Source organism: Coregonus clupeaformis, chromosome 20, assembly GCF_020615455.1.
Source record: "Coregonus clupeaformis isolate EN_2021a chromosome 20, ASM2061545v1, whole genome shotgun sequence".
Classification (NCBI taxonomy): Eukaryota; Metazoa; Chordata; class Actinopteri; order Salmoniformes; family Salmonidae; genus Coregonus; species Coregonus clupeaformis.
In genome coordinates, this window is record NC_059211.1 from 30,020,135 (window position 1) to 30,046,545 (window position 26,411).

General features: G+C 43.7%; 1 protein-coding gene across 10 annotated transcripts; it reads left to right on the forward strand.

Annotated features, from left to right (window-relative positions):
* Positions 1-900: 900 nt before the first annotated feature.
* Positions 901-26,310, forward strand: tut4 (terminal uridylyl transferase 4). Of its 10 annotated transcripts, XM_041840154.2 has the most exons (30): positions 1,200-1,311; positions 1,858-1,884; positions 2,051-2,550; positions 2,761-2,933; positions 4,736-4,864; positions 5,174-5,351; positions 6,318-6,406; positions 7,744-7,795; positions 8,171-8,240; positions 8,513-8,639; positions 8,978-9,097; positions 9,287-9,475; positions 9,843-10,017; positions 11,128-11,690; positions 11,847-11,997; positions 12,192-12,278; positions 12,398-12,501; positions 12,622-12,679; positions 12,812-12,915; positions 13,108-13,311; positions 13,470-13,547; positions 13,725-13,902; positions 13,987-14,034; positions 14,248-14,330; positions 14,540-14,676; positions 14,964-15,118; positions 16,249-16,346; positions 16,525-17,134; positions 17,483-17,659; positions 25,737-26,310. In XM_041840154.2, exons 3-30 carry the CDS (start codon positions 2,139-2,141, stop codon positions 25,823-25,825), a joined length of 4,638 nt encoding a protein of 1,545 aa, XP_041696088.2. In that variant the 5' UTR covers positions 1,200-1,311; positions 1,858-1,884; positions 2,051-2,138; the 3' UTR covers positions 25,826-26,310. The 10 variants fall into 10 exon arrangements, with proteins under 10 accessions (XP_041696086.2, XP_041696089.2, XP_041696088.2 ...); XM_041840152.2 differs by lacking the exons at positions 1,200-1,311; positions 1,858-1,884 and adding an exon at positions 901-1,031; XM_041840155.2 differs by lacking the exons at positions 1,200-1,311; positions 1,858-1,884 and adding an exon at positions 1,096-1,193.
* The last annotated feature ends 101 nt before the right edge of the window (positions 26,311-26,411 follow it).

Genomic DNA, 26,411 nt, shown 5'->3' on the forward strand with positions numbered 1-26,411 from the left:
ATAATGATGTCCCAATTTATCTAGCCTGCTGTCCCAGTTTACCAAATGTGAACTGAAAATAGGGTTTTGGCTGTGTACACAAATGTGTGTGTCATGCATCCTGCGGGGCGGCAGGTAGCTTAGTGGTTAAGAGCGTTGTGCCAGTAACCGAAAGGTCACTGGTTCTAATCCCCGAGCCGACGAGGTGAAAAATCTGTCGATGTGCCCTTGAGCAAGGCACTTAACCCTAATTGCTCATGTAAGTCGCTCTGGATAAGAGCGTCTGCTAAATGACTAAACATAAATATGATATCAACATTTGTTATTTTTGTGTGATTAGGAAACATCTTGAGCATTTCAGAAATGTATCAGGTGTTGGGCTAATATAATATGTTGGATAGATGTCGAAAGAGGTTACAGAAGACGGAAAAGCAAAAAGTGTCTCTCTTTTTCTGAATTCACCCTACTTTTGTATTTTTTGGCTTTGGCTATTTTCTATCAATAAGACTTTCATGAATACAACCCACTGTTAATGGTTCAGAGACCCCATCCCTCCAAATACTTTTGTATTTTTGGGCACTTTTCTATCAATTTAAACTGACTTTACATTAAAAATACTTCATTAAAACTTCAATAGCTTCCACCCCATAATGCTTTAATGAACACAACCAGATAGGAAGAGGCAGAGGCCAATTCCACGGGAAATCTGTCTCCCTCCAGCAGATGGCATTTCCCCCCCGTTTTTTCGCCCACCAACAAGATGTTTTTGTATGGAGGTTAATGAATGTCGAGAATGGTCAACAAAAAAACGAATGACTTATTTGCTACGTGAGGTTTATTTGATCGAATAGAAGTTTCGTAATGCTTAGGTTGTTATGAGTGTACTGATACAAGTAGGACACGTGACATCCCGGCAACTTTGAGAAAAAACACTTTATTTCGGAGTTGTCTCGAGATGGCTATAGATATTAATGGGATGAGGCTGGTAGCATAGCATCTCTCTCCATGGAATACAGGCGGTTGACGAAAACCCTCAACGAATATTCAAAAAGGTATTAAAATAATGAGATGTATCCACCAATCCAAAGAAAGGATAGGGGGAGCAAGACAGCCCGCCGTGCCGCTTTGTGGACAACGACTCCCATTGTTAGGGCGGAGAGACAGGTTTCTTGTCAGTATATCCATAATCTTTGATACAACTACCTTCAATAAAGGTACCCACAATGCCCTATGCAGGAATTAACATGGCGTCTATGGTGCTGTTTTGATCATACCTCAGTGGTTTTGATCCGTGAATGAGAAAAACGAAATACTGAGCATGAAGATGAAGAGGTTAGACGTATTTTAGAGCTAAAATCTGCATAAAACAGTAAGACATTTTTCAATGTTCTGGCGCTTTTGTCGTGCGTCAGTTTTATAGGGTCGGGTGGCTAGTCAAACAATTGTCTGTAAAAAGGTTTCCAGCCGCTAGCGGATAGATGGCTAGTTTGCTAGCTAACTAGCCATTTATCAGGTGTTTATGAGATGGCTAGCTAGCTACCGTTAACAAATACAAACATTTATCAGCTAGCTAGCAAGTCTGCACGTTATTTATTTGTCTCTAGCTGTTATTTTAAATGTCACTTGCCCTGTTTGTTTGCATCTGCAGGGTGTCTCGCTACGCGAGAAGGCCCTTTCAGGATGTTGTGGGTTGGTTTCGTTTCATAACAAACAAGTCCTTCAGCCTTGGTTTTTCTCAGCTAGTCAACTAGCCACTCTCTTCGTTACATCGAAATAATTTATATTTGCAATAAACATAAGTTATATTACAACCCTGTTCTGCACTGGTCCAACTACTGTAACCCACATAACTAACTAGGATGTACTTGTTTTGATCAGGCCTTTGCTTTGGAACTTTATTGCAAGGTAAATGTTTTGCCATTGGCTACTTGCTCAGTTCTTCATAGCAGGTGCTGAATTAGTTCAATATGCTATGATTTGATAGTTTTAAGTATATATGTATAGTTTAGGCTATTGTTCTTTTAAGATCAATGTAGGTAATGCAAAAAATTAATGACTTTCATCTCTTCAGGTTTTCATTGGACTAGCTGCCTCCCCATCATCAATACAGAGTAGTTGTTAGTTTTCAGCCCGGGTGAGGGATAAGACTGGATTGAGGCATGGAGGAATCAAAAAGCCCCCTAAAATTAGTTAAGCCCTCTCGCAATGAGGCCAGGGGAGCCACAGCGCCATCCTCCACCAGCTCCAAGCCCCTGAAAGAGGCTCCAGTGACACCAAGAGAGGGGCCTGGCCCCAAGCCTGCCACTGCCTGCCGGAGCAAGGAGAACATCACCACAGCCAGGGAGGACCATAAGGACCAAGGCAGTAACCGTGGGACAGAAAGAGCCTCCACAGCCAGCCCTCAGGACCCAGGGAGGGGGAAGCCTCGCAGGCTGACTGGGAGGACCAGCTCTGGGGAGAGGGGGAAGGTGGGACTGGGAGGCCAGCAGCAGGCTGGGCAGGGGGGTGACGCTAGGCCCATGCTGGCTACAGGCAGGAGCCCAGCTGGTAGAGGGAGAGACACAGGAGCAGGTACGGTGGCCACCTCATCTGAGGAAGTCCTTACTGCACAGACCAAGATCCCCAAGATGGGGCCATTGAAGGATGGCTGCTACAATATGTCTATGTTAGAGACCTCTTGCTGTTTTTTTGTCATATAAACTCTTCTTCTTGGTCAAAACATTTGTTTCCTACATGCTGACTATATCTAAGTGAAGACTTGGTCTGTCTGTGTGTTTGCAGGTGAGAAGGCCGGTGCTGTGGTGGAGACAGGGCAGCCTTTTGTGGAGGTCAACGTGGTGGGGTCAGGGGTCAATGATGAGGGTCAGGGGAGGAACATGACCTCTGAGCAGAAGCTGGGTCTCAGACAGGCTGAGGATCGCCTCTACAGAGACTACATACACAGACTGGTCAAGGTGAGGCGATAAAATAACTTACGTTTGTTTATCAGTTGTCTGTATGTACAGTGCCTTCAGAAAGTATTCACACCCCTTAACTTTTTCCACATTTTGTTACAAATTGGGATTGAAATGGATTGAATTGCCTTTTTTTTTGTCAACGATATACACAAAATACTCTGTCAAAGTGGAAGAAATATTCAAATATTTTTTTTAAGATAAATAAAACGCTAATATATCTTCATTAGATAAGTATTCAACCCCCTGAGTCAGTACATGTTACAATCACCTTTGGCAGCGATTAAAGCTGTGAGGTTTTTTGGGTAAGTCTCTAAGAGCTTCACAGACCTGGATTGTTTAAACTCTTCAATCTCTGTCAAGTTGGTTGTTGATCATTGCTAGACAGCCATTTAAGTCTTGCAATAGATTTTCAAGCAGATTTCATTCAAAACTGTAACTAGGCCACTCATGAACATTCAATGTCGTCTTTGTAAGCTAAGCAACTCCAGTATATTTGGCCTTGAGTTTTCGGTTATTGTCCTGCTGAAAGGTGAATTTGTCTCCTAGTTCCTGTTGGAAAGCAGACTGAACAAGGTTTTCCTCTAGGATTTTGCCTGTGCTTAACTCTATTCCATTTATTTGTATTCTAAAAAAAACTCTGTAGTCCTTGCAGATGACAGGCTTATCCATAACATGATGTAGCCACCACAATGCTTGAAAATATGAAGAGTGGTACTCAGTGATGTGTTGTTGTGTTGGATTTGCCCCGAACATAATGCTTTGTATTCAGGACAAAATGTTCATTTATTTTGGCAATTTTTTTTGCAGTATTACTTTAGTGCCATGCAGACTTCCTTATTTTCTCTCTGTCAATATTGTGGAGTAACTACAATGTTGTTGACCCATCCTCAGTTTTCTCCTAAAATCACCATTGGCCTCATGGTGAAGTCCCTGAACGGTTTCCTTCCTCTCCGGCAACTGAGTTAGGAAGGACGCCTGTATCTTTGTCGTGACTGGGTTTATTCATACGCCATCCAAAGCGTAATTAATAACTTCAACATGGTCAAAGGGATATTCTGTGTCTGATTTTTTTTATATGTATCCTTCTACCAATAGGTGCCCTTCTTTGCGAGGCATTGGAAAACCTCCTGGGTTTTTGTGGTTAAATCTGTGCTTGAAATTCACTACTTGACTGAGGGACTTTTCAGATAATTGTACGTGTGGGGTACATTCGAAAATCACGTTAACCACTATTGCACACAGTCCATGCAACTCATGTGACTTGTTAAACAAAATGTTGCTCCTGAATGTATTTATGCTTGCCATAACAAAGCGGTTGAATACTTATTCAGTCAAGACATTTCAGCTTTGAATTGTTGTATTAATTTGTAAACAGTTCTTAAAAGAAAATCCACTTTGACATTGTGGGGTATTGTGTGTAGATCAGTGGCACAAGATCTAAATTTAGTCTATTTTAACGCAACAAAATGTGGAAAAAGTCAAGGTGTGAATGCTTCCTGAAGGCACTGCATTGTCTGTATCAGTTGACTGGAATTTATGGACACAATTTCACATTTTAAGGCAACTTCTTAGGTCAGATGTTTTATCAACTTGTTGTTTGTTGCTGAGAACCCTCCACCAGGCAAAATAATAACAATGTTAATAGTCAACAGTTCAACACATTGCTGTGGGGTGGAGGGGGTGTGCAAACGAGTTGTAAAATGTCTGTCATTTGCATGTGTACAGTGAGGGGCAGGGCACGATCAGCAACTGGTCTCTCACATGTAATTGGTTTCACTAATTTCTCTCTGTCTCTACAGCCGTCTCCAGAGTACCCTAACTTCCAGTACCTATGCAAGCTGTGTTCAATACACATAGAGAACGTACAGGGGGCACACAAACACATCAAGGAAAAGAGACACAAGAAGAACATCATGGTGAGAGAAAAAGTTAGCAACTTTTATTTATTTTGTCATAATTGTCATGTTCTCCAACAACAACTGATGTGTACTGTAACTTGAAAGGGAATCCATCTTTGTTATTTTAGAAGTGGAAATGGTTAATTAAGGTGAACCTTATTGGTGTGTGTATCTGTATACATTCTTCCTATTTTGCTGCTTCCTAAGCCTACGTCGGCCATTTTGTATCTCCCCCAAACTCCAAATTCTGTCCACATTCTCTCCAGTGGATTAGACAGGGCCGTTAAAGGGGATCTGGATTCACCCTGCCTTTGTCCCTCTCCCCTGTGCTGTGTTCAGGAGAAGCAGGAGGAGAATGAGCTGCGTGCACTGCCTGCCCCCTCCCCAGCCCAGCTCAGAGCCGTGGATGCAGCCGTCCTTCAGGTCGCCCAACAACACGGCATCTCTGACCAGGACTTCCTGCTGCGACAGGAAGTGGTCACCAGGATGGAGATCATCATCCAGCAGCACCTCGCAGGTAACCAAGTATTCCTATCCTCTTGTCTCCTTCCTGTCATCTAGACTGTTGATCTGCCATGTCTGGATGGTTGAAATCAGTATCTTATTGTAAGTATAGGCTGAGTGGCAAAGGTTCCCAGGTTGGCAATAAACAAATAAAATGCAATAGTAGTGAAATGGTATGAATAGAACCCTGTTTTAATGAATGGTATGAATAGAATACGGTTTAATGAATGGTATGAATAGAACACTGTTTAATGAATGAAATCCTGTTTAATGAATGAAATCCTGTTTAATGAATGAAATCCTGTTTAATGAATGAAATCCTGTTTAATGAATAGAATCCTGTTTAATGAATGGTATGAATAGAACCCTGTTTAATGAATATAATCCTGTTTAATGAATGGTATGAATAGAATACTGTTTAATGAATGGTATGAATAGAACACTGTTTAATGAATGAAATCCTGTTTAATGAATGAAATCCTGTTTAATGAATGAAATCCTGTTTAATGAATGAAATCCTGTTTAATGAATGAAATCCTGTTTAATGAATGAAATCCTGTTTAATGAATGGTATGAATAGAACCCTGTTTAATGAATGGAATGAATAGAATACTGTTTAATGAATGGTATGAATAGAACACTGTTTAATGAATGAAATCCTGTTTAATGAATGAAATCCTGTTTAATGAATGAAATCCTGTTTAATGAATAGAATCCTGTTTAATGAATGGTATGAATAGAACCCTGTGTAATGAATGGAATGAATAGAATCCTGTTTAATGAATGGAATGAATAGAATCCTGTTTAATGAATGGAATGAATAGAATCCTGTTTAATGAATGGAATGAATAGAATCCTGTTTAATGAATGGAATGAATAGAACCCTGTTTAATGAATGGAATGAATAGAACCCTGTTTAATGAATGGAATGAATAGAACCCTGTTTAATGAATGGCTTTTGTTGGTGTTTCTTTTCCAGTTTGCTCCCTCCGCCTCTACGGCTCCTGTCTCACCCGATTTGCCTTCAAGACAAGTGACATCAATATTGACGTCACCTACCCCTCCACTGTAAGTCTTGTCTGTTTCCTAACAACCCACTAATGCAAGTTATATACACACAGTGTCCAGTTTTAGGTACACCACCACGTTCACGTAAATGGTTAGCTCCTACAGACAGTGAGTCACAGGGCCGTGGCTTGCTATATAAAGCAGGCAGACTGGCATCCAGTTACTGTTCGATTGAACGTTAGTGGGCAAAACAAGTGACCTAAGCAACCTTTGAATGTGATATGGTCGTCAGTGTCAGGCGCGCTGGTTCCAGTATCTCAGAAATGTCCGGCCTCCTGGGCTTTTCACGCACAGCAGTGTCTAGGGTTTACTGATAATGGTGCGACAAACAAACAACATCCAGTCAGCGGCAGTCCTGTGGGTGAAAAAAGCTTGTTGATGAGATGTCAAAGGAGAATCGTGCAAAGTAACAGGCGGGCCACAAACAGGCAAATAACGGCGCAGTACAACAGTGGTGTGCAGAACGGCATCTCGGAACGCACAACTCGTCGGTCCTTGTCAGGGATGGGCTATTGCAGCAGACAAACACACCGGGTTCCACTCCTATCGGCTAAAAACAAGAAGAAGCGGCTCCAGAGGGCATGCCATCACCAGCACTGGACAATTGAGTGGAGAAACATTGCCTGGTCCGACTAATCCCGGGTCCTGTTGCGTCATGCTGATGGCAGTCAGGATTTGGTGTAAGCAGCATGAGTCCATGGCCCCATCCTGTCTGGTGTCAATGGTACAGGCTGGTGGCAGTGCTGTAACGGTGTGGGGAATGTTTTCCTGACACACGTTAGGTCCCTTGATACCAATTGAGCAACGTTTCAATGGCCCAAAGAATTCAGGCTGGTCTGGAAGCAAAGGGCGGTCCGACCCGGTACTAGATGGGTGTACCTAATATACTGGCCACTGAGTGTAAATGCAAAGTGGGTGCAAATCAAATTATTGTTAGATCAGTGGTAATCAACGTAGGCAAACAGGAAGGAGGCCTTGGTTTGCATCATCACCTTATTGTCAGTCTGTATCAGATGATCTCTGATCGCTTTCACCTTGATTGTCTTGGATAGGATTTAACTGATTGGGTATGTTTATCAGTTGGAGGGATCCAAGAACCTGTGAATGATTGGACTCCTAAACAGGACACTAAAACAGGACTCAAATCAACAGTGGACTGAATATGATGTGCCTCCACTTCTGCTAGCTCTTTGGGGTCTAGGCTGGGGTCACTGTAAAAGCACTTTGACTGCTGCTGATGTATAAACGGCTTTATGAAGACATTTGATTGAATTTAATATGATAAATGTTGATGCCTTGACTCTTACTAATAAATGTCATGTTGTTTTTGTCTCCAGATGACCCAACCAGATGTGCTGATACAAGTACTGGAAATCCTGAAGAACAGCGGTGAGTGTTAAACAGCCCTACACACACACACACACACACACAGTGTAGAGAGAGACTGTAAATTCAGCATAAGAAGGATTGTGTTGTGGCACTAGACAGTCAGTGAGCTCTTGATTCCAGGCCAGGGCCGAGCTGTACTGAGTTCTGTGTTAAAATGGAGAGCCCATATTAACCTCCAATGAAGAATGTTGGTATGAGAAAATACAATTAATAGAAATCCGAACTAATCCACAGTAGTTTTAATACAACCCCCTTGGTAAATTTGATTAAACAATATTTTTCAGGAGTTAAACTATGTGAATTGGGGAGGCGGCCAGGAGATAATTTTGTTGGGTTTGGGAGCAGTCAAAGAATGTTGACCTTTTGTTTTTCCAGCTCAATTTTCTGAGGTGGAGTCTGACTTTCACGCCAAAGTTCCGGTAGTGTTTTGCAGAGATGTCAACAGGTCAGTGGAAGGTCAATTCTATTGCTTTCTATGTGCTCTACTGTTATCCTTTTACAACCTACTACTTTTTTAAATATCCTCTGACTTAGTGGTTCCTGGGTGTTTTATTTATTTATTCCTGGGCACAGCATAGCAAAACATTTGGCAACAAAATAAAAATGATAGTTTCTTATTAGACAAGTTCAGGTAGCCCCTCTCTGCTTCAGTCTGTTTTCTTCCGTTTGGTGCCTAATGAATACAACCCTGATCAGTGTTGTTGTATCTCTCCACAGTGGGTTGATGTGCAAAGTGAGTGCAGGTAATGACGTGGCCTGCCTCACCACCAACCACCTGGCTGCCCTAGCTAGACTGGAACCCAGACTGGTGCCTCTGGTCCTGGCCTTCCGCCTCTGGGCTAAGGTAAGGCTGGTCTGGGTAAAATTGTATTTTATGGATAACAGCGTATTATATAAATTGCATCTGTCTAGTTGACGCTAGTGCTTTTAGTTGGAATAGCAAATGTAACTAAATGTTTTGGCCTTTGCTGACTAAACCTAAACCTGTCCATACCAATGTTTTTTTCAGCATTTGTGAGTAGAGTAAAATGTGTGTGGATTTCATTGTAAATGATATGGTTGCTTAGCATATTGTAGCTTTAGTGGTTTTGATGACGCCAACAGCCCCTGACCAGAGAGAATGTGTTCTTAATGATGTTACCAGATTTAAATAAAGACTATATTGTGTGTGTGTCCCTCTAGTTGTGCCATATTGACTGCCAGGCAGAAGGGGGCATCCCATCCTACTCCTTCTCCCTCATGGTCATCTTCTTCCTCCAACAACGCAGGGAGCCCATCCTTCCTGTCTACTTCGGCTACTGGGTAGGTGACACCACAGAAAGGTTGATATTTTATTAAACTAGTCCCCACTATCGCTGCACACATTTGTATTGAGTCATTTTCTTTCAGGTCATAATATTTTGCTCGCTTTTGTTGAAGATGTTTTTACTGTGCTTGTTGCCATTGTTGTTAATGCTGTTTATAACTTTGTTTGTATGTGGTTGATTTCAGATCGAAGGCTTTGATGTGAAGGCTGTGGATGAGTACCATCTGACGGGGATAGAGATGGATATATTTGTTGGGTGGGAGCACCGACCCCCCAGTACAGAGGGAGGGGGGGGCGGCAGGGGAGAGAACGGAGGGAAGGCCAAGCCTGAGCAGAAGAAACCTGCTGTGAAGAAGCAGCATGCAGAGGGAATGGTGAGTACTCTTGACAAGGCTTTTTTTCTAGTTCAAATAAACTTTTTACATTCTATAACTGATTTGACTGTGCATTGTAATATGTTTTCTAGTCTGCAGTGCTAAAAGCAGAGTTCTTCAAAGGACTTCTGCGTGTATCCTCTTTTCTCAGAAGTGTTACAAAGCATTGTATTGGTGTGCTAGCTAGAAGGATTACTCACCATATTTCTTACACCAGTCCATTTCCTTTTATATCCATGCCACCTATGGCGTTCAAGGTTCAGAGTGCCTCTGTTCTTCTTCTTTGTGGCTAATGTCCATGTAGCCTTATGAACTAAGCCTATGTCCCATCTGACTCTGAATCTGTTCTCGCTCTGTTCCCTCTCAGACGCGCCTGGCCCTGGACCTGGGTAAGGGGGTGTCCCTGGGCCAGCTGTGGCTGGAGCTGCTTCGGTTCTACACTCTGGAGTTCGCCCTGGAGGAACGCATCATCAGCATCCGCCTCAAAGAGCTCCTCTCCAGAGAGATGAAGAACTGGCCCCGACGAAGGCTGGCCATCGAGGGTAAGACTGAAGGAGAGAGACCACTAAACAGACAGGCTGGCCATCGAGGGTAAGCGGGAGAGAGACCACTAAACAGACAGGCTGGCCATCGAGGGTAAGCGGGAGAGAGACCACTAAACAGACAGGCTGGCCATCGAGGGTAAGCGGGAGAGAGACCACTAAACAGACAGGCTGGCCATCGAGGGTAAGCGGGAGAGAGACCACTAAACAGACAGGCTGGCCATCGAGGGTAAGCGGGAGAGAGACCACTAAACAGACAGGCTGGCCATCGAGGGTAAGCGGGAGATAGACCACTAAACAGACAGGCTGGGGAGGGAGAGAGACCACTAAACAGACAGGCTGGCCATCGAGGGTAAGCGGGAGAGAGACCACTAAACAGACAGGCTGGCCATCGAGGGTAAGCGGGAGAGAGACCACTAAACAGACAGGCTGGCCATCAAGGGTAAGTGAGAGGGAGAGAGACCACTAAACAGGGTATTCAGAGATGAAACATTCAGAATGTTGCAGATAGAAATGTAATGAATAGAGCTGACATGATCCCCCATAGAAATAAGAATGAATAGAACGGGCGTCCCCATTCAAGTCAATGATGGCATAATAGGTGGACCATCGAGCATTGTGAGTGTACCCATCAATTTGTGCTGTGATTTGTTGATTCAACTCAAATGTCATTACAAAAAAAGACAGCATTGCATGAGCCACAGCAGTTAACATAATTTGAATTAACATTCTACATTACTATGGAAATGATTGCATCACAATACCAGACAGCCATTGTGAGTGTTCCTGTGAGTTTACCAGTTAAATGGCCAGGGTTAGAGCTTCCAAGCCCGTTCTATTCATTCTTATTTCTATGTGATCCCCCCAACTCAAAATGGCAGACAATCAGGTTTGTTCTATAGAAAATGTTTTTATGTGACTAGCTCCCCTCGTTTTTGTTACCTATCTTGTCCTTTCTACATGTTTCCCTCAATGAGCCTGCTGACTTACTAGGTGTGAATAGGTTAGTTATGTGGTGGAAAGGTCAGATTGGTTAGTTCTTTTAGTGAGTTTCTACACACCACTGCACTACCACCTTTAAAGTTATCTTCCTCCATTTCCTCTTCTCAGATCCGTTTGCCCTAAAGAGGAATGTTGCCCGCAGCCTAAACAGTCAGATGGTCTTTGAGTACGTCCAGGAGCGCTTCCGTACCACCTACAAATACTTTGCCTGCCCGCAGAGCAAGGACAGGGACACAGGAGGGCGCCAGAGAGGCAAGAAGACGTGCAAACATGGCGACATGAAACCGGAGAAAGGAGACAGAAAGGGAGGAGAAGAGGTGGCTGAGAAGAGTGGAGGTGGAGAGCGCAATGGGAAGGAAGGGAACAGTCAGAGCTCTGAGACAGGACAGAAGGAGGATGATGAGGCTGAAAGTGATGAAGAGGACAGAGCAGAGAGGGCATTAAACGCTGGCCTTATGGACTTGGTCCTCAGTGAGGGGGACAGTTCTACAGATGGGGCTGGAGCTGAGCCTGGCGCTACCCTGGAGCATTCCTCTGCCTCCCCCTCGCCCCAGAACGGCCTGCTGGACAGTGATGAAGAGGAGGATAAGCATGTGTCAGAGAAGCAGGGACATATTTCACCAGAGGACCTGCATTATATATTTGACAGGATGATCTTCACAGGAGGAAAGGTACCTGTACAAAATGCTTTTTTGATTGTTTTGAATTGGATAATGAAAATTCTAGACTTGCTTTGACAGAGGTTTTTAGTATAAGTTCCAGAATTAAGTTCACAGGCTTTGCTTTCCAACAGGTCAGTCATCTTTATTTAATTATCTCCCCTGCAGCCTCCTACGGTCGTGTGTAGCATCTGTAAGAGAGATGGCCATCTGAAGGACGATTGTCCTGAGGACTTCAAGAAGATCGAGCTCAAACCGCTGCCTCCCATGACTGACCGCTTCAGAGACATCCTGGATGGCCTTTGTAGACTCTGCTACCGTAAGTCATCTGCTGATTAACATTATTCTGCCATCTTGGAAGGAGTTTGTTTGAGTGATTTTGTCCAAACATATCTTCTATATTATGGAGCTAAGACATGTCTTGAACACTACACTGGTAAAACCTGTATATAGACTTCACATGGGAATACTCAAGCACGCTAAATATAATTTTTCTGATGTCTGTGTTTGTAGATGAGCTGTCCCCCTCTCTTGGAGAGCAGCAGAAGAGAGAACAGATCATGGGTAGTCTGGAGAGGTTTATACGAAAGGAATACAATGGTACCTACAGATGACTAAATTGCATATGTAACAGCAGTGCACAGGAATATGGAACTTACAATACTGTGTAGTACCACCTCAGTATGGTATTATACATCTTCTATGATATCATCCTACAGACAAGGCCCAGCTGTGTTTGTTTGGTTCCTCCAAGAATGGCTTTGGTTTCCGTGACAGCGACCTGGACATCTGCATGACCTTGGAGGGCCACGACACCGGAGAGGTACGTGGACTCACTGTGACTGGTGGACATTTTGACATTTTAATTTGAAACTCTTTCCTGCAGTTATTTGTCTCCCCAGTCATTCTGATATGTATATCTGTCTACCCCTCTACTCAACAGAAGTTGAACTGCAAAGAGATAATTGAAGACCTAGCCAAGGTGCTGAAGAGAAACACAGGTAAGAGAGCACATTACATTGACTCCTTTCAGGATGCATGGTTTGACTGCTTGTTATGAGTACAGACAGTCATATTTTGTGACTTGGTGATTGCTTGTTTGGTGATTGATTACCTGTGTTTTCCTCTGTCAGGTCTGAGGAACATCCTGCCTATTACAACAGCCAAAGTGCCTATTGTGAAGTTTGAACACAGACAGAGTGGACTGGAGGCAGATATCAGCCTCTACAATACTCTTGTGAGTAAACTGAGATCATTTGCAATCACAAAGTGTACTTAACATTACTGATCGCCATAACAAGGACTGGTAAGGGACAGAGAACTATCATTGGGTAACATGTATTTTGTAAGTCAAGCTAAGTTGCTGTTGTCAGTGTAATTGTGTACTAGCCGTCTGTATGGATTCATTGGCATCTGTCCTCTCTTCCAGGCTCAACACAACACCAGAATGCTGGCTACCTACGCTGCTGTAGACCCTCGCGTGCAGTTCCTGGGATACACCATGAAGGTGTTTGCAAAGCGCTGTGACATAGGTGACGCGTCCAGAGGAAGTCTGTCGTCCTACGCCTACATCCTCATGGTGTTATACTTCCTGCAGCAGAGACAGCCCCCCATCATCCCTGTTCTCCAAGAGGTACTGTTCACTTACCCTCTGTTAACCCTTTTAACAAGCACATCCTGTTCTAGCCTGTCTGTAGGGATGTAGCTGACACCAACAGAACCCGCTGAAAGTCTTTGTAAAAGCAATTTGAAAAGCTTTAGGAAATAACCCAATTTCGACCTGTTCCTTAGATCTTTGACGGACACACTGTACCACAGAGGATGGTGGATGGTTGGAATGCCTTCTTCTGTGATGACCTTGAGGAACTGGTGAGTTGTTAAGTCATCAACGCAACTGAATGTAACAAATCCTACACACGTCTGCCTCTCCTGAATGATGACCTTGAATAAGCTTGTTGTTTTGCTTACTAGTCATTGTAGTCAAAAGCATTCTCTAAAAGAGTTCTGAAGATGATAAAGCTCACTGTCCCTTGTCCACCCTCGTAGCGTCGTCGTCTGCCAGAGCTGCAGCAGAACCGTGAGTCTGTGGGGGAGCTGTGGCTGGGCCTGCTCAGGTTCTACACCGAGGAGTTTGACTTTAAGGAGCACGTCATTAGCATCCGCCAGAGGAAACGACTCACCACCTTCGAGAAGCAGTGGACCTCAAAGTGCATTGCTATCGAAGGTAGTGAAACTATCCTACTCACTCACATGGTTGTGATGATGAAGGGACCGATTGATCACCGATTTACTTTTGTTTGTTCCTTAGATCCCTTTGACTTGAATCACAATCTTGGTGCTGGAGTTTCTCGCAAAAGTAAGTGAACTATGTCTCCTAAGTAGGGTTGCAAAATTTCAGGAACTTTCAATGAATCCTCCACCAAGGATTTCTGGAAAATCACAGAATTTATTGAAAGTTATCCTTATCAGGCCAAGTATGTAATCTACATCAGTACTTTAGTGATTATGGTCTGTGCTCTCTGTAGTATTTCAGTGATCCCCAACACATCCCTTCTCTGTGTCTCCTCAGTGACTAACTTCATCATGAAGGCCTTTATCAACGGCAGGAAGCTGTTTGGTACTCCCTTCTACCCCCAGCCTGGCTTGGAGGCGGTATGGCACACACTATATATAGGGCTGTATTCAGAGTGCTGATATAAGATCATTTTTGCCCTTTAAATGTTCATGAACAAGAGGGGGACCTGATCCAAGATCTGCACTCTGAGACACAGTGTAAATATAGGCATTGTTGCCCTGGCTGTACAGACACTGTCTATAGAAGACCTGTTCTCATCTCTAACATTGTTTCTTCTGTGGTGCAGTACTACTTCTTTGACTCCAAGGTGCTAACGGACGGGGAGCTGGCACCTAATGACAGGTGCTGTCGGGTCTGTGGCAAGATCGGCCATTACATGAAGGACTGCCCCAAGAGACGCAGGTACACTGGGAGAGAATATCAGTGAGTTTTTTCGGAACTAGTGTGTGTGTGTTTAGCAGACCTGGTTTCAAATACTATTTGAAATATTTCAAGTACTTTGAGCTTTTGCTTTAGCTTTCCTGGCCAGGTGGGAGGAGTTTGCACTTTTGATACTTTTTTTTCTATTGGTTCTGTTGCAAGACAAGCTCAATCAAGCACAGATGCAGTATTTGAAATGATTTATAATAGTCTTTGAACCTAGGTCAAGTGGTGGCTGCATGTTTGAGTGCGCTAATCCTCTGCTTGTGTGTGTGTGTTTGTCCGAACAGGGGGATGAGGAAGAAGGAGAAGGAGGAGGATGTGAAGGAGGGAGACGAACATGAGCCGCGGGAGCGTCGCTGTTTCCAGTGTGGTGACATAGGTCATGTACGGAGGGACTGCCAAGAGTACCGTCATCTTAGACAGAGAGCTGCAGGGGGACCAGGTACGCACACACACACACACCTGATCTGGAAATGGAACTGGGAGGGACCTACCTGAATTTGTCGAATAGAAACTCCTGTTTCCGTTGGCAAAACATTTTCCATTTGGAGTAAACTGTTTCCGTTGTAAAAGGTTTTGCAACTGTTTGCTACAGTCTTCTTCTAATAATTACACCTCTGGGGTGAATTCATTACGGAAACAGTTTACCATTTGAGAACCAAACGGAAGCAAACAGAGCAAAACAAGAGTTTCTATTGGACAAATTCAGGTAGGAATGTAACGATTCACCGATACGCATCGGTCCCCAATTCAAATGTTTAAGATACAAGTGCATCGGTCCACGGACCCCAAACCGATCCAAATGTAGCATGCATCGGTCGGATGTAATTTAGTTTATCTATGTGCTGGTTTAACTTACTTTTATTCCGGTTTTGGAGACACAACTGGCTATATGTCTACCTGCTGAACGAGGCTTACACTAGATTTTATTTTGATTGTTCAGGTTCACCATCAGCAATATTTTTGGTAGTTTTGCTTTAAACAATCAGTGTATATGGTAATTTTTTTATACACAGGGTAAAGTTCATTATTTCATAACGAGGACAGCAATCACTTTTGCGAGGCACACTGCATGGCCGAAACTAGAGGAGAAGGGAAGATCAATCTGTAAAAACGGTCAAAACCATTTGATTTTGAGATGGGGGTGAAATCCAAAGTTGTGCTATATATTCATTGGCTATGTCATAGCTAATTTGTAAACGATAAATATTGATACATTAAAAGCTCAAACATTAATCTGCAAAAATAACAAACTCAGACAGATCCAGCTCTGAGAGTCCCAGCTCATGAGCTCCAGCAGCAGCTTTTTATTTAGAATGGAAAATGAATGTGTTTATGCAACAAATGTTAGTGTATCAGATCGTATTACGTTGAATCGCATCGATTCGTTCTCTAATCAAACCGAATGGCACCGAATCGTTTCAAACTAAAACGTATCGTATCGGAGCCCATGTACAGGATCTAATTGTTGATTTTAAAGCCCTGTATTTTGTCATGACTACTACTGCCCAGCAGAGGGCAGCAGTGGCTCATTGACTGAGTGATGTGATAGTTTGCTTCCATTTCCTCCAGTTCCCCACATGGTGCAAGCCATGGTGAGCTCCCAGTCCATCCCCATCCCCCAGCCTCCACAGGACCGCCCCGGACGCACCAGACAACCCTCTGAATGTGTGAGTATAACAGGGCGTTGTCTGTCTCTCCCTTAGCCTCCCTAACCATGTTCAAACATGCTGCAGCTAGCTTCTTCATGTATCAGTACAGACCTGTATGTATAGTGATGCCTTTTTAATTGATTTCTCTTTTTCCCTTCCTGTCTTTCCCGCTACATCCTTACCCTGCCCCCCCCAGTCTGATTCCCACCATACTCCGCCCTATTCCCCCCAGCCCAACCCGTTCTCCCAGGGTTCCAGCCAATCCTCCAGCTCCCCCCAATCCTCCTCCAAGACCTCCGCTGGAGGGGGACCCCCCAAGCAGCCCCAACACCCCCAGGTTCCCCTCTCTCTCTTCGGCTTCCCTCCCTCCCACCCGGGCCAGTACCACCACTCTGCAGCTCTCACTGCTCTGGGACTGCTGCCGTCCCACCACAACCAACACCAGCACCAGTCACATCAGTCCCAGGGGCACCAGGCCCATCACCAACACCACCACCCCTCCAACTCCTGGCCCATCCACGGCCCCATCCTCCAGACTTCCAGCGGCCCTGGAGGGCCCTCCCCGCCCGGCCTCAAATTCCCTCCGCGCCAGGCCCCTGGGCCAGGGAACGGGAACACAGGGCCAGGGGGATCTTCGGGGGGTGGCAGCCCTAGCCCTATGAACCTAAATGACCCCAGCATCATCTTCGCCCAGCCGGCGGGGAGGCCCATGGGCCTGGGAGGAGGGCGGGGACGGGACGGGCACTGGCACAACCACCTGGCACAACAGGGGGCATTGGTGGCTAATGGCACTGTGGGCAAGTCAGGTACACACTGGGTGGCACTGTCTCTGTCTGTCTGTCTCTGCTAGTTGTCGGAACAGTCAGCCTTTGTCTGACTAACTGGTCAGATTCTGTCCTTGTCTTTAGCAGTAACTGTCTGTTTCCTTGTTAACGGTGCTGATTGTGTGGTCAGGTAAGAGACACTGGTGGTTTTGGGCTACACACTTAATTCACTGTGCACTTAAACTGGTGCTGGGACAGAAGGATGATATCAAATTATTGTGGTTGGCTGAGTAGTTCCTTGTTTCAATTTTCCAACGATATTTTGTTGACCAAATGTAATGCTCTCCCTCCATCCATCCAACCATTCCTCCCTCCTCCCTCTCCCTGCAGACCCAGGCTACAAGACCCAGTTCGGGGGTGTGAGCCAGCAGGGTTCTAGGACCTGGGAGCACAGCAATGCGGCCCACTACTCCCTGTCCCCGTCCTGGCCTTACCGCATGCCACAGAACTTCATCCAGCAGGGCAACGGGGGTTACCCACAACCCGGCAAGCCCTTCATGTCCCAAGGTAAGAGGCTCGGAGAGAGAGAGATGCGGATTAGAGTTATTCACAGTTTCAACGGTAATTAGGCTTCTCCAAGCTCTGATGCTGCTGATGGTCATTAGTAGCCTACCAAACTTGTTAACTGCCTGGTACTCAGCACTCTATTGTCCCTCTAATCACTCTGACATCAATGCAAATGTTTTCGAAAATCTAATCAAACACTTCATGAGAGCCAATGAGCTCATGTTGCGCAACATTTCTATAGGCTATACAATTGCGTAAGAAAACGGAGTGATGGCCTCTACTGAAAAGAGGAGGATCAGCTTTCTATAGGCTAGGCCTACTATATTTATTTACAAACTTTCCTAATATTAAGCACATTGCTTCTCTTTACAACAGGAGTATAGCCTACCTGGCTGGCATGAAAATAAACCACAGGGAAAAGCGTCCTCCATTTGCTATTTAAGTGCATAGATTACATGTATTCTTTCCGGCTGCCCCTGTTTCGATACAGGTGCATGATAATGGTCCCTTTTAAATCAAAAATGTAAACATATAGGCCAATGTTTTGTAGAACAACTAAAGTTACATTAATATCTCTAAATTAAGCATATAGGAGTACCTATTTCTTTGTCAACTGCTCAACACAGAATAGCCGGATGTGCGCACTCCATCAAATCGTTTGGAGAAAATAGAAAAATGGTATTCTTCATACTATAAAATAATGCCACGGAATTCAAAGCAAATCTTGTCTGCTAAATGAACTAGTGTAGCCCACAGCCATTTTTGCATAGCCAGATCAGGACCTAACATAATCTGTTCTTTTGAAATAGACTACATTTTCTTAATATCATGCTTCTTTAGACCTGTCTAAAATAAATAATGGATTTATTGTGAAGGTGTAGGCTATATTACATGGATTTATTAGACTTTTTAAAATGTAGATGTTTGGAAGTCAGGAGATGCAAAATGTGTTTGTTAATTAACGGTCAATTACCGTGAGACCGACAGTTATTTGTTTGACAATCACCGGCTGACGAAATTTCGTGACCGCCACAGCCCTAGGTGTGGTATGCCTATTAAGTTTAGGTACTGCAGGCCTATGAAGGTGAACTTGAGTTGAGGAAGAATGTTTTATGCCTACCAGAGTTAGTCCTTTTAATCTAACAATATAATGCTTATCTTTATAAAATATATTCTGATCAAAAATTTACGAATTAGGCAACTGCGTCTGCTATATATATATATATATATATATATATATATATATATATATATATATATATATATATATATATATATATATATATATATATATATATATATATATACAAACACACAGTGGGGAGAACAAGTATTTGATACACTGCCGATTTTGCAGGTTTTCCTACATACAAAGCATGTAGAGGTCTGTCATTTTTATCATAGGTACACTTCAACTTTGAGAGACGGAATCTAAAACAAAAATCCAGAAAATCACATTGTATGATTTTTGAGTAATTTATTTGCATTTTATTGCATGACATAAGTATTTGATAAAGCAGAACTTAATACACTGCTCAAAAAAATAAAGGGAACACTTAAACAACACATCCTAGATCTGAATGAATGAAATAATCTTATTAAATTATTTTTTCTTTACATAGTTGAATGTGCTGACAACAAAATCACACACAAATTATCAATGGAAATCAAATTTATCAACCCATGGAGGTCTGGATTTGGAGTCACCCTCAAAATTAAAGTGGAAAACCACACTACAGGCTGATCCAACTTTGATGTAATGTCCTTAAAAAAAAGTCAAAATGAGGCTCAGTTCTGTGTGTGTGGCCTCCACGTGCCTGTATGACCTCCCTACAACGCCTGGGCATGCTCCTGATGAGGTGGCGGATGGTCTCCTGAGGGATCTCCTCCCAGACCTGGACTAAAGCATCCGCCAACTCCTGGACAGTCTGTGTTGCAACGTGGCGTTGGTGGATGGAGCGAGACATGATGTCCCAGATGTGCTCAATTGGATTCAGGTCTGGGGAACGGGCGGGCCAGTCCATAGCATCAATGCCTTCCTCTTGCAGGAACTGCTGACACACTCCAGCCACATGAGGTCTAGCATTGTCTTGCATAAGGAGGAACCCAGGGCCAACCGCACCAGCATATGGTCTCACAAGGAGTCTGAGGATCTCATCTCGGTACCTAATGGCAGTCAGGCTACCTCTGGCGAGCACATGGAGGGCTGTGCGGCCCCCCAAAGAAATGCCACCCCACACCATGACTGACCCACCGCCAAACCGGTCATGCTGGAGGATGTTGCAGGCAGCAGAACGTTTTCCACGGCGTCTCCAGACTCTGTCACATGTGCTCAGTGTGAACCTGCTTTCATCTGTGAAGAGCACAGGGCGCCAGTGGTTCTCTGGCAAATGCCAAATGTCCTGCACGGTGTTGGGCTGTAAGCAGAACCCCCACCTGTGGACGTCGGGCCCTCATACCACCCTCATGGAGTCTGTTTCTGACCGTTTGAGCAGACACATGCACATTTGTGGCCTGCTGGAGGTGATTTTGCAGGGCTCTGGCAGTGCTCCTCCTGCTCCTCCTTGCACAAAGGCGGAGGTAGCGGCCCTGCTGCTGGGTTGTTGCCCTCCTACGGCCTCCTCCACGTCTCCTGATGTCCTGGTAGCGCCTCCATGCTCTGGACACTACGCTGACAGACACAGCAAACCTTCTTGCCACAGCTCGCATTGATGTGCCATCCTGGATGAGCTGCACTACCTGAGCCACTTGTGTGGGTTGTAGACTCCGTCTCACGCTACCACTAGAGTGAAAGCACCGCCAGCATTCAAAAGTGACCAAAACATCAGCCAGGAAGCATAGGAACTGAGAAGTGGTCTGTGGTCACCACCTACAGAACCACTTCTTTATTGAGGGTGTCTTGCTAATTGCCTATAATTTCCACCTGTTGTCTATTCCATTTGCACAACAGCATGTGAAATGTATTGTCAATCAGTGTTGCTTCCTAAGTGGACAGTTTGATTTCACAGAAGTGTGATTGACTTGGAGTTACATTGTGTTGTTTAAGTGTTCCCTTAATTTTTTTGAGCAGTGTATTTGGTACAGAAACCTTTGTTTGCAAATACAGAGATCATACGTTTCCAATAGGTCTTGACCAGGTTTGCACACACTACAGCAGGGATTTTGGCCCACTCCTCCATACAGACCTTCTCCAGATCCTTCAGGTTTCGGGGCTGTCGCTGGGCGATACAGACTTTCAGCTCCCTCCAAAGATTTTCTATTGGGTTCAGGTCTGGAGACTGGCTAGGCCACTCCAGGACCTTGAGATGCTTCTTACGGAGCCACTCCTTAGTTGCCCTGGCTGTGTGTTTTGGGTCGTTGTCATGCTGGAAGACCCAACCACGACCCATCTTCAATGCTCTTACTGAGGGAAGGAGGTTGTTGGCCAAGATCTCGCGATACATGGCCCCATCCATCCTCCCCCTCAATACGGTGCAGTCGTCCTGTCCCCTTTGCAGAAAAGCATCCCCAAAGAATTATGTTTCCACCTCCATGCTTCACGGTTGGGATGGTGTTCTTGGGGGTTGTACTCATCCTTCTTCTTCCTCCAAACACGGCGAGTGGAGTTTAGACCAAAAATCTCTATTTTTGTCTCATCAGACCACATGACCTTCTCCCATTCCTCCTCTGGATCATCCAGATGGTCATTGGCAAACTTCAGACGGGCCTGGACATGCGCTGGCTTGAGCAGGGGGACCTTGCGTGCGCTGCAGGATTTTAATCCATGACGGCGTAGTGTGTTACTAATGGGTTTCTTTGAGACTGTGGTTCCAGCTCTCTTCAGGTCATTGACCAGGTCCTGCCGTGTAGTTCTGGGCTGATCCCTCACCTTCCTCATGATCATTGATGCCCCACGAGGTGAGATCTTGCATGGAGCCCCAGACCGAGGGTGATTGACCGTCATCTTGAACTTTTTCCATTTTCTAATAATTGCGCCAACAGTTGTTGCCTTCTCACCAAGCTGCTTGCCTATTGTCTTGTAGCCCATCCCAGCCTTGTGCAGGTCTACAATTTTATCCCTGATGTCCTTACACTGCTCTCTGGTCTTGGCCATTGTGGAGAGGTTGGAGTCTGTTTGATTGAGTGTGTGGACAGGTGTCTTTTATACAGGTAACAAGTTCAAACGGGTGCAGTTAATACAGGTAATGAGTGGAGAACAGGAGGGCTTCTTAAAGAAAAACTAACAGGTCTGTGAGAGCTGGAATTCTTACTGGTTGGTAGGTGATCAAATACTTGTCATGCAATAAAATGCAAATTAATTACTTAAAAATCATACAATGTGATTTTCTGTTTTAGATTCCGTCTCTCACAGTTGATGTGTACCTATGATAAAAATTACAGACCTCTACATGCTTTGTAAGTAGGAAAACCTGCAAAATAGGCAGTGTATCAAATACTTGTTCTCCCCTCTGTATATATATCTCTATCTCTCTCTCTGACAAGGATTTAAAAAATGTCTGTCGGGAACATAGCGCCGGCATACCGGTCTCTCTAGAGCTAGGCCTAAGCTTGTCTCTTTTAATATGTATTTGTAAAATATTAATAAAATACAGTGGACGCCTAGGCCTATAGGCTTGCAATGCCCTGATGCATTTATCGCTCAAATCTCTGACAGCTGAACCGTGAGGTAAACAACTTTTATGGGCCTCCCGAGTAGCGCGCAGCGGTCTAAGGCACTACATCGCAGTGTTAGAGGCATCACTTCAGATCCGGGTTCGATCCCGGGCTGTGTCGCAGCTGGCAGCGACCGAGAGACCCATGAAGCGGCGCACAATTTGCCCAATGTCGTCCGGGTTAGGGGAGGGTTTGGCCGGCTGGGATGTCCTTGTCCCATCACGCTCTAGCGACTCCTTGTGGCGGCCTGCACGCTGACTTCGGTCGCCAGCTGTGCGGTGTTTCCTCCGACACATTGGTGCGGCTGGTTTCCGGGTTAAGCGGGCAGTGTTTCAAGAAGCAGTGCGGCTTGGCGGTTGTATTTCAGAGGACGCATGGGTTGCAGTGATGGGACAAGACTGTAACTACCAATTGGATATCACAAAATTGGGGAGAAAAAGGAGTAAAAAGTACCCCCCAAAAAAAAAAAAAAAAATATATATAGTATATATACATGCATACATACACAATGAGATGCATTTAGAACACCACCTACTCATTCAAGGGGTTTTCTTTATTTGTACTATTTTCTACATTGTAGAATAATAGTGAAGACATCAAAACTATGAAATAACACATGGAATCATGTAGTAACCAAAAAAGTGTTAAACAAATCAAAATATGTTTTATATTAGAGATTCTTCAAATAGCCACCCTTTGCCTTGATGACAATTTACACACTCTTGGCATTCTCTCAACCAGCTTCATGAGGTAGTCACCTGGAATGCATTTCAATTAAACAGGTGTGCCTTCTTTAAAAGTTAATTTGTGGAATGTATTTCCTTCTTAATGTATTTGAGCCAATCAGTTGTGTTGTGACAAGGTAGGGGGTGTACAGAAGATAGCCCTATTTGGTAACTTTGAAAGTTTCTTCAAGTGCAGTCACAAAACCATCAAGCGCTATGATGAAACTGGCTCTCATGAGGACCGCCACAGGAATGGAAGACCCAGAGTTACCTCTGCTGCAGAGGATAAGTTCGTTATTTACCAGTCTCAGAAATTGCAGCCCATATAAATGCTTCACAGAGTTCAAGTAACAGACACATCTCAACATCAACTGTTCAGAGGAGACTGTGTGAATCAGGCCTGCATGGTCAAATTGCTGCAAAGAAACCACTACAAAAGGACACCAATAATAAGAAGAGACTTGCTTGGGCCAAGAAACACGACCAGTGGAAATGTGTCCTTTGGTCTGGAGTCCAAATAGGATTTTTTGGGTTCCAACTGCCATGTGTTTGTGAGAGGCAGTGTAGGTGAACGGATGATCTCCGCATGTGTAGTTCCCACCGTAAAGCATGGAGGTGGTGTTATGGTGTGGGGGTGCTTTGCTGGTGACACTGTGTCTGTGATTTATTTAGAATTCAAGGCACACTTAACCAGCATGGCTACCACAGCATTCTGCAGCGATACGCCATCCCATCTAGTTTGGGCTTAGTGGGACTATCATTTGTTTTTCAACAGGACAATGACCCAACACACCTCCAGGCTGTGTAAGCCAAGGAGTTACCAAGTGTTACCAAGGAGAGTGATGGAGTGCTGCATCGGATGACCTGGCCTCCACAATCCCCCGACCTCAACCAAATTGAGATGAGTTGGACCGCAGTGTGAAGGAAAAGCAGCCAACAAGTGCTCAGCATATGTGGGAACTCCTTCAAGACTTTTGGAAAAGCATTCCAGGTGAAGCTGGTTGAGAGAATGCCAAGAGTGTGCAAAGCTGTCATCAAGGCAAAGGGGAGCTACTTTGAAGACTCTCAAATATAAAATGTTTTGATTTGTTTAATACTTTGGTTACTACATGATTCCATATGTGTTATTTCATAGTTTTGATGTCTTCACTATTATTCTACAATGTGAAAATAAAGAAAAACCATTTGAATGAGTAGGTGTTCTAAAACTTTTCACCAGTTGTATGCGTGTGTGTGTGTATGTATATACACTACCGTTCAAGTTTGGGGTCACTTAGAAATGTCCTTGTATTCGAAAGAAAAGCATTTTTTTTTTGTCCATTTTAAAATAACATCAAATTGATCAGAAATACAGTGTAGACATTGTTAATGTTGTAAATGGCTATTGTAGCTGGTCCTCAACTGGCAGCTTCATTAAATAGTACCCGCAAAACACCAGTCTCAACGTTAACAGTGAAGATGCGACTCCGGGATGCTGACCTTCTAGGCAGAGTTGCAAAGAAAAAGTCCAGTGTTCTTTTTCTCATCTTAATCTTTTATTTTTATTGGCCAGTCTGAGATATGGCTTTTTCTTTGCAACTCTGCCTACAAGGTCAGCATCCCGGAGTCACATCTTCACTGTTGACGTTGAGACTGGTGTTTTGCGGGTACTATTTAATGAAGCTGCCAGTTTAGGACCTGTGAGGCGTCTGTTTCTCAAACTAGACACTAATGTATTTGTCCTCTTGCTCAGTTGTGCACCGGGGCCTCCCACTCCTCTTTCTATTCTGGTTAGAGACAGTTTAAGTATGAAAATGTATGCACTCACTAACTGTAAGTCGCTCTGGATAAGAGCGTCTGCTAAATGACTAAAATGTAAGATGTAATCGAACCCACAATTGCTGATGCTCCAGATACTCAACTAGTCTCAAGAAGGCCAGTTTTATTGCTTCTTTAATCAGCACAACAGTGTTCAGCTGTGCTAACATAATTGCAAAAGGGTTTTCTAATGATCAATTAGCCTTTTAAAATGATAAACTTGGATTGGCAAACACAACGTGCCATTGGAACACAGGACTGATGCTTGCTGATAATGGGCCTCTGTACGCCTATGTAGATATTCCATTAAAAATCAGCCATTTCCAGCTACAATAGCCATTTACAACATTAACAATGTCTACACTGTATTTCTGATCAATTTGATGTTATTTTAATAGACAAAACATTTGCTTTTCTTTCGAAAAAAATGACATTTTGTAAGTGACCCCAAACTTTTGAATGGTGGTGTGTGTGTGTGTGTGTGTGTGTGTGTGTGTGTATTTATTAGGAAAGTATAGTCCATTGTTTTGAATATGCTACACGTCAAAACACAACTAATAGTTTTTTGTAATTTGTTGTAGGCAGTTTTTAAAGACACTTAACTGTAGTTCATTTGGGCAATATTGCTTGTTTATTGCATATCTGGTGGGGTGGGAAAGCCACCGATCCATTTCGGAACGGCTCCAACTTTCAGACCAGAGAAGACCTCTAATACGGATACGGGCAGGAGATGCGTTCTGCTAGGACATGTACTGCAGACTCTTAGGATGCCACCTCTCATTTAGTATCATTTGTAGTACTTCATTGATTGGTCTAATCTAAATAATTCTCCCCTTCGATCTTACAAAAATGCCCCTACAGTAGTTAACTTTACTTCCTTCTTTGTCTTGGCCTCACCCCAGGTTCTGTGGTGCACCCCAATCAGCATTACCCGCTCCTCCCCCACGGACGACATCACGTCAACCTCAACTACATCCAGCAGAAGAAATGAACTCTGAACTCTGCTCCCATAGCATCTTAATTCAATTAGGCTTTATGGTCCTTCACCATGATAAAACTAAAACTATATAATCTAACTTTGCATCATCTGGTCACAAGACTTTTTAAAATGAATTTTATCATTTTTTTGTACAGTTTTTACGTGTTTTTTTTTGTCTCATTACATTGATTTGTGATACAAATGTCAAATATTTTAATACCCCCATTTCTGAAGGGGTCCAAAAAGTGTTTTTATTTTGTGTAAAGTAAGGAGGTAAAAATTATCCTTTATTTTTATTAGCTGTGTTCCTACTTTGCTTGCTTAAGGATAAAAGCTTTGAATAGACATTTGTTAAAACAAAAAACTACATTTTAACATGCCCACCCCTATCAGATAATTATGTAGTGCCAAAAAGACCTATAGTAAGGGTGGAAAAAAAATAAAAAAAATAAGACAAAAACACAAAAATCCATACAAATAAATAAAGTTAAAGCAAATCAACAACAATTTGTTTTTGGTGACATTATTTGTTGGCTGCAGACACTTTCGGATGGTTTCCTAGACAGATTAAGTCTATTCCTGGACTAAAAGCATTTCC

What these genes read in the sequence shown, in the direction of transcription:
- tut4 (XM_041840152.2), top strand. Translation starts at nt 2,139, where the DNA reads ATGGAGGAATCAAAAAGCCCCCTAAAATTAGTTAAGCCCTCTCGCAAT. An exon ending in GGTGCTGAAGAGAAACACAG is followed by an intron (nt 12,680 to 12,811) that starts GTAAGAGAGCAC and finishes TTCCTCTGTCAG; the next exon opens with GTCTGAGGAACATCCTGCCT. An exon ending in TCATCCCTGTTCTCCAAGAG is followed by an intron (nt 13,312 to 13,469) that starts GTACTGTTCACT and finishes CCTGTTCCTTAG; the next exon opens with ATCTTTGACGGACACACTGT.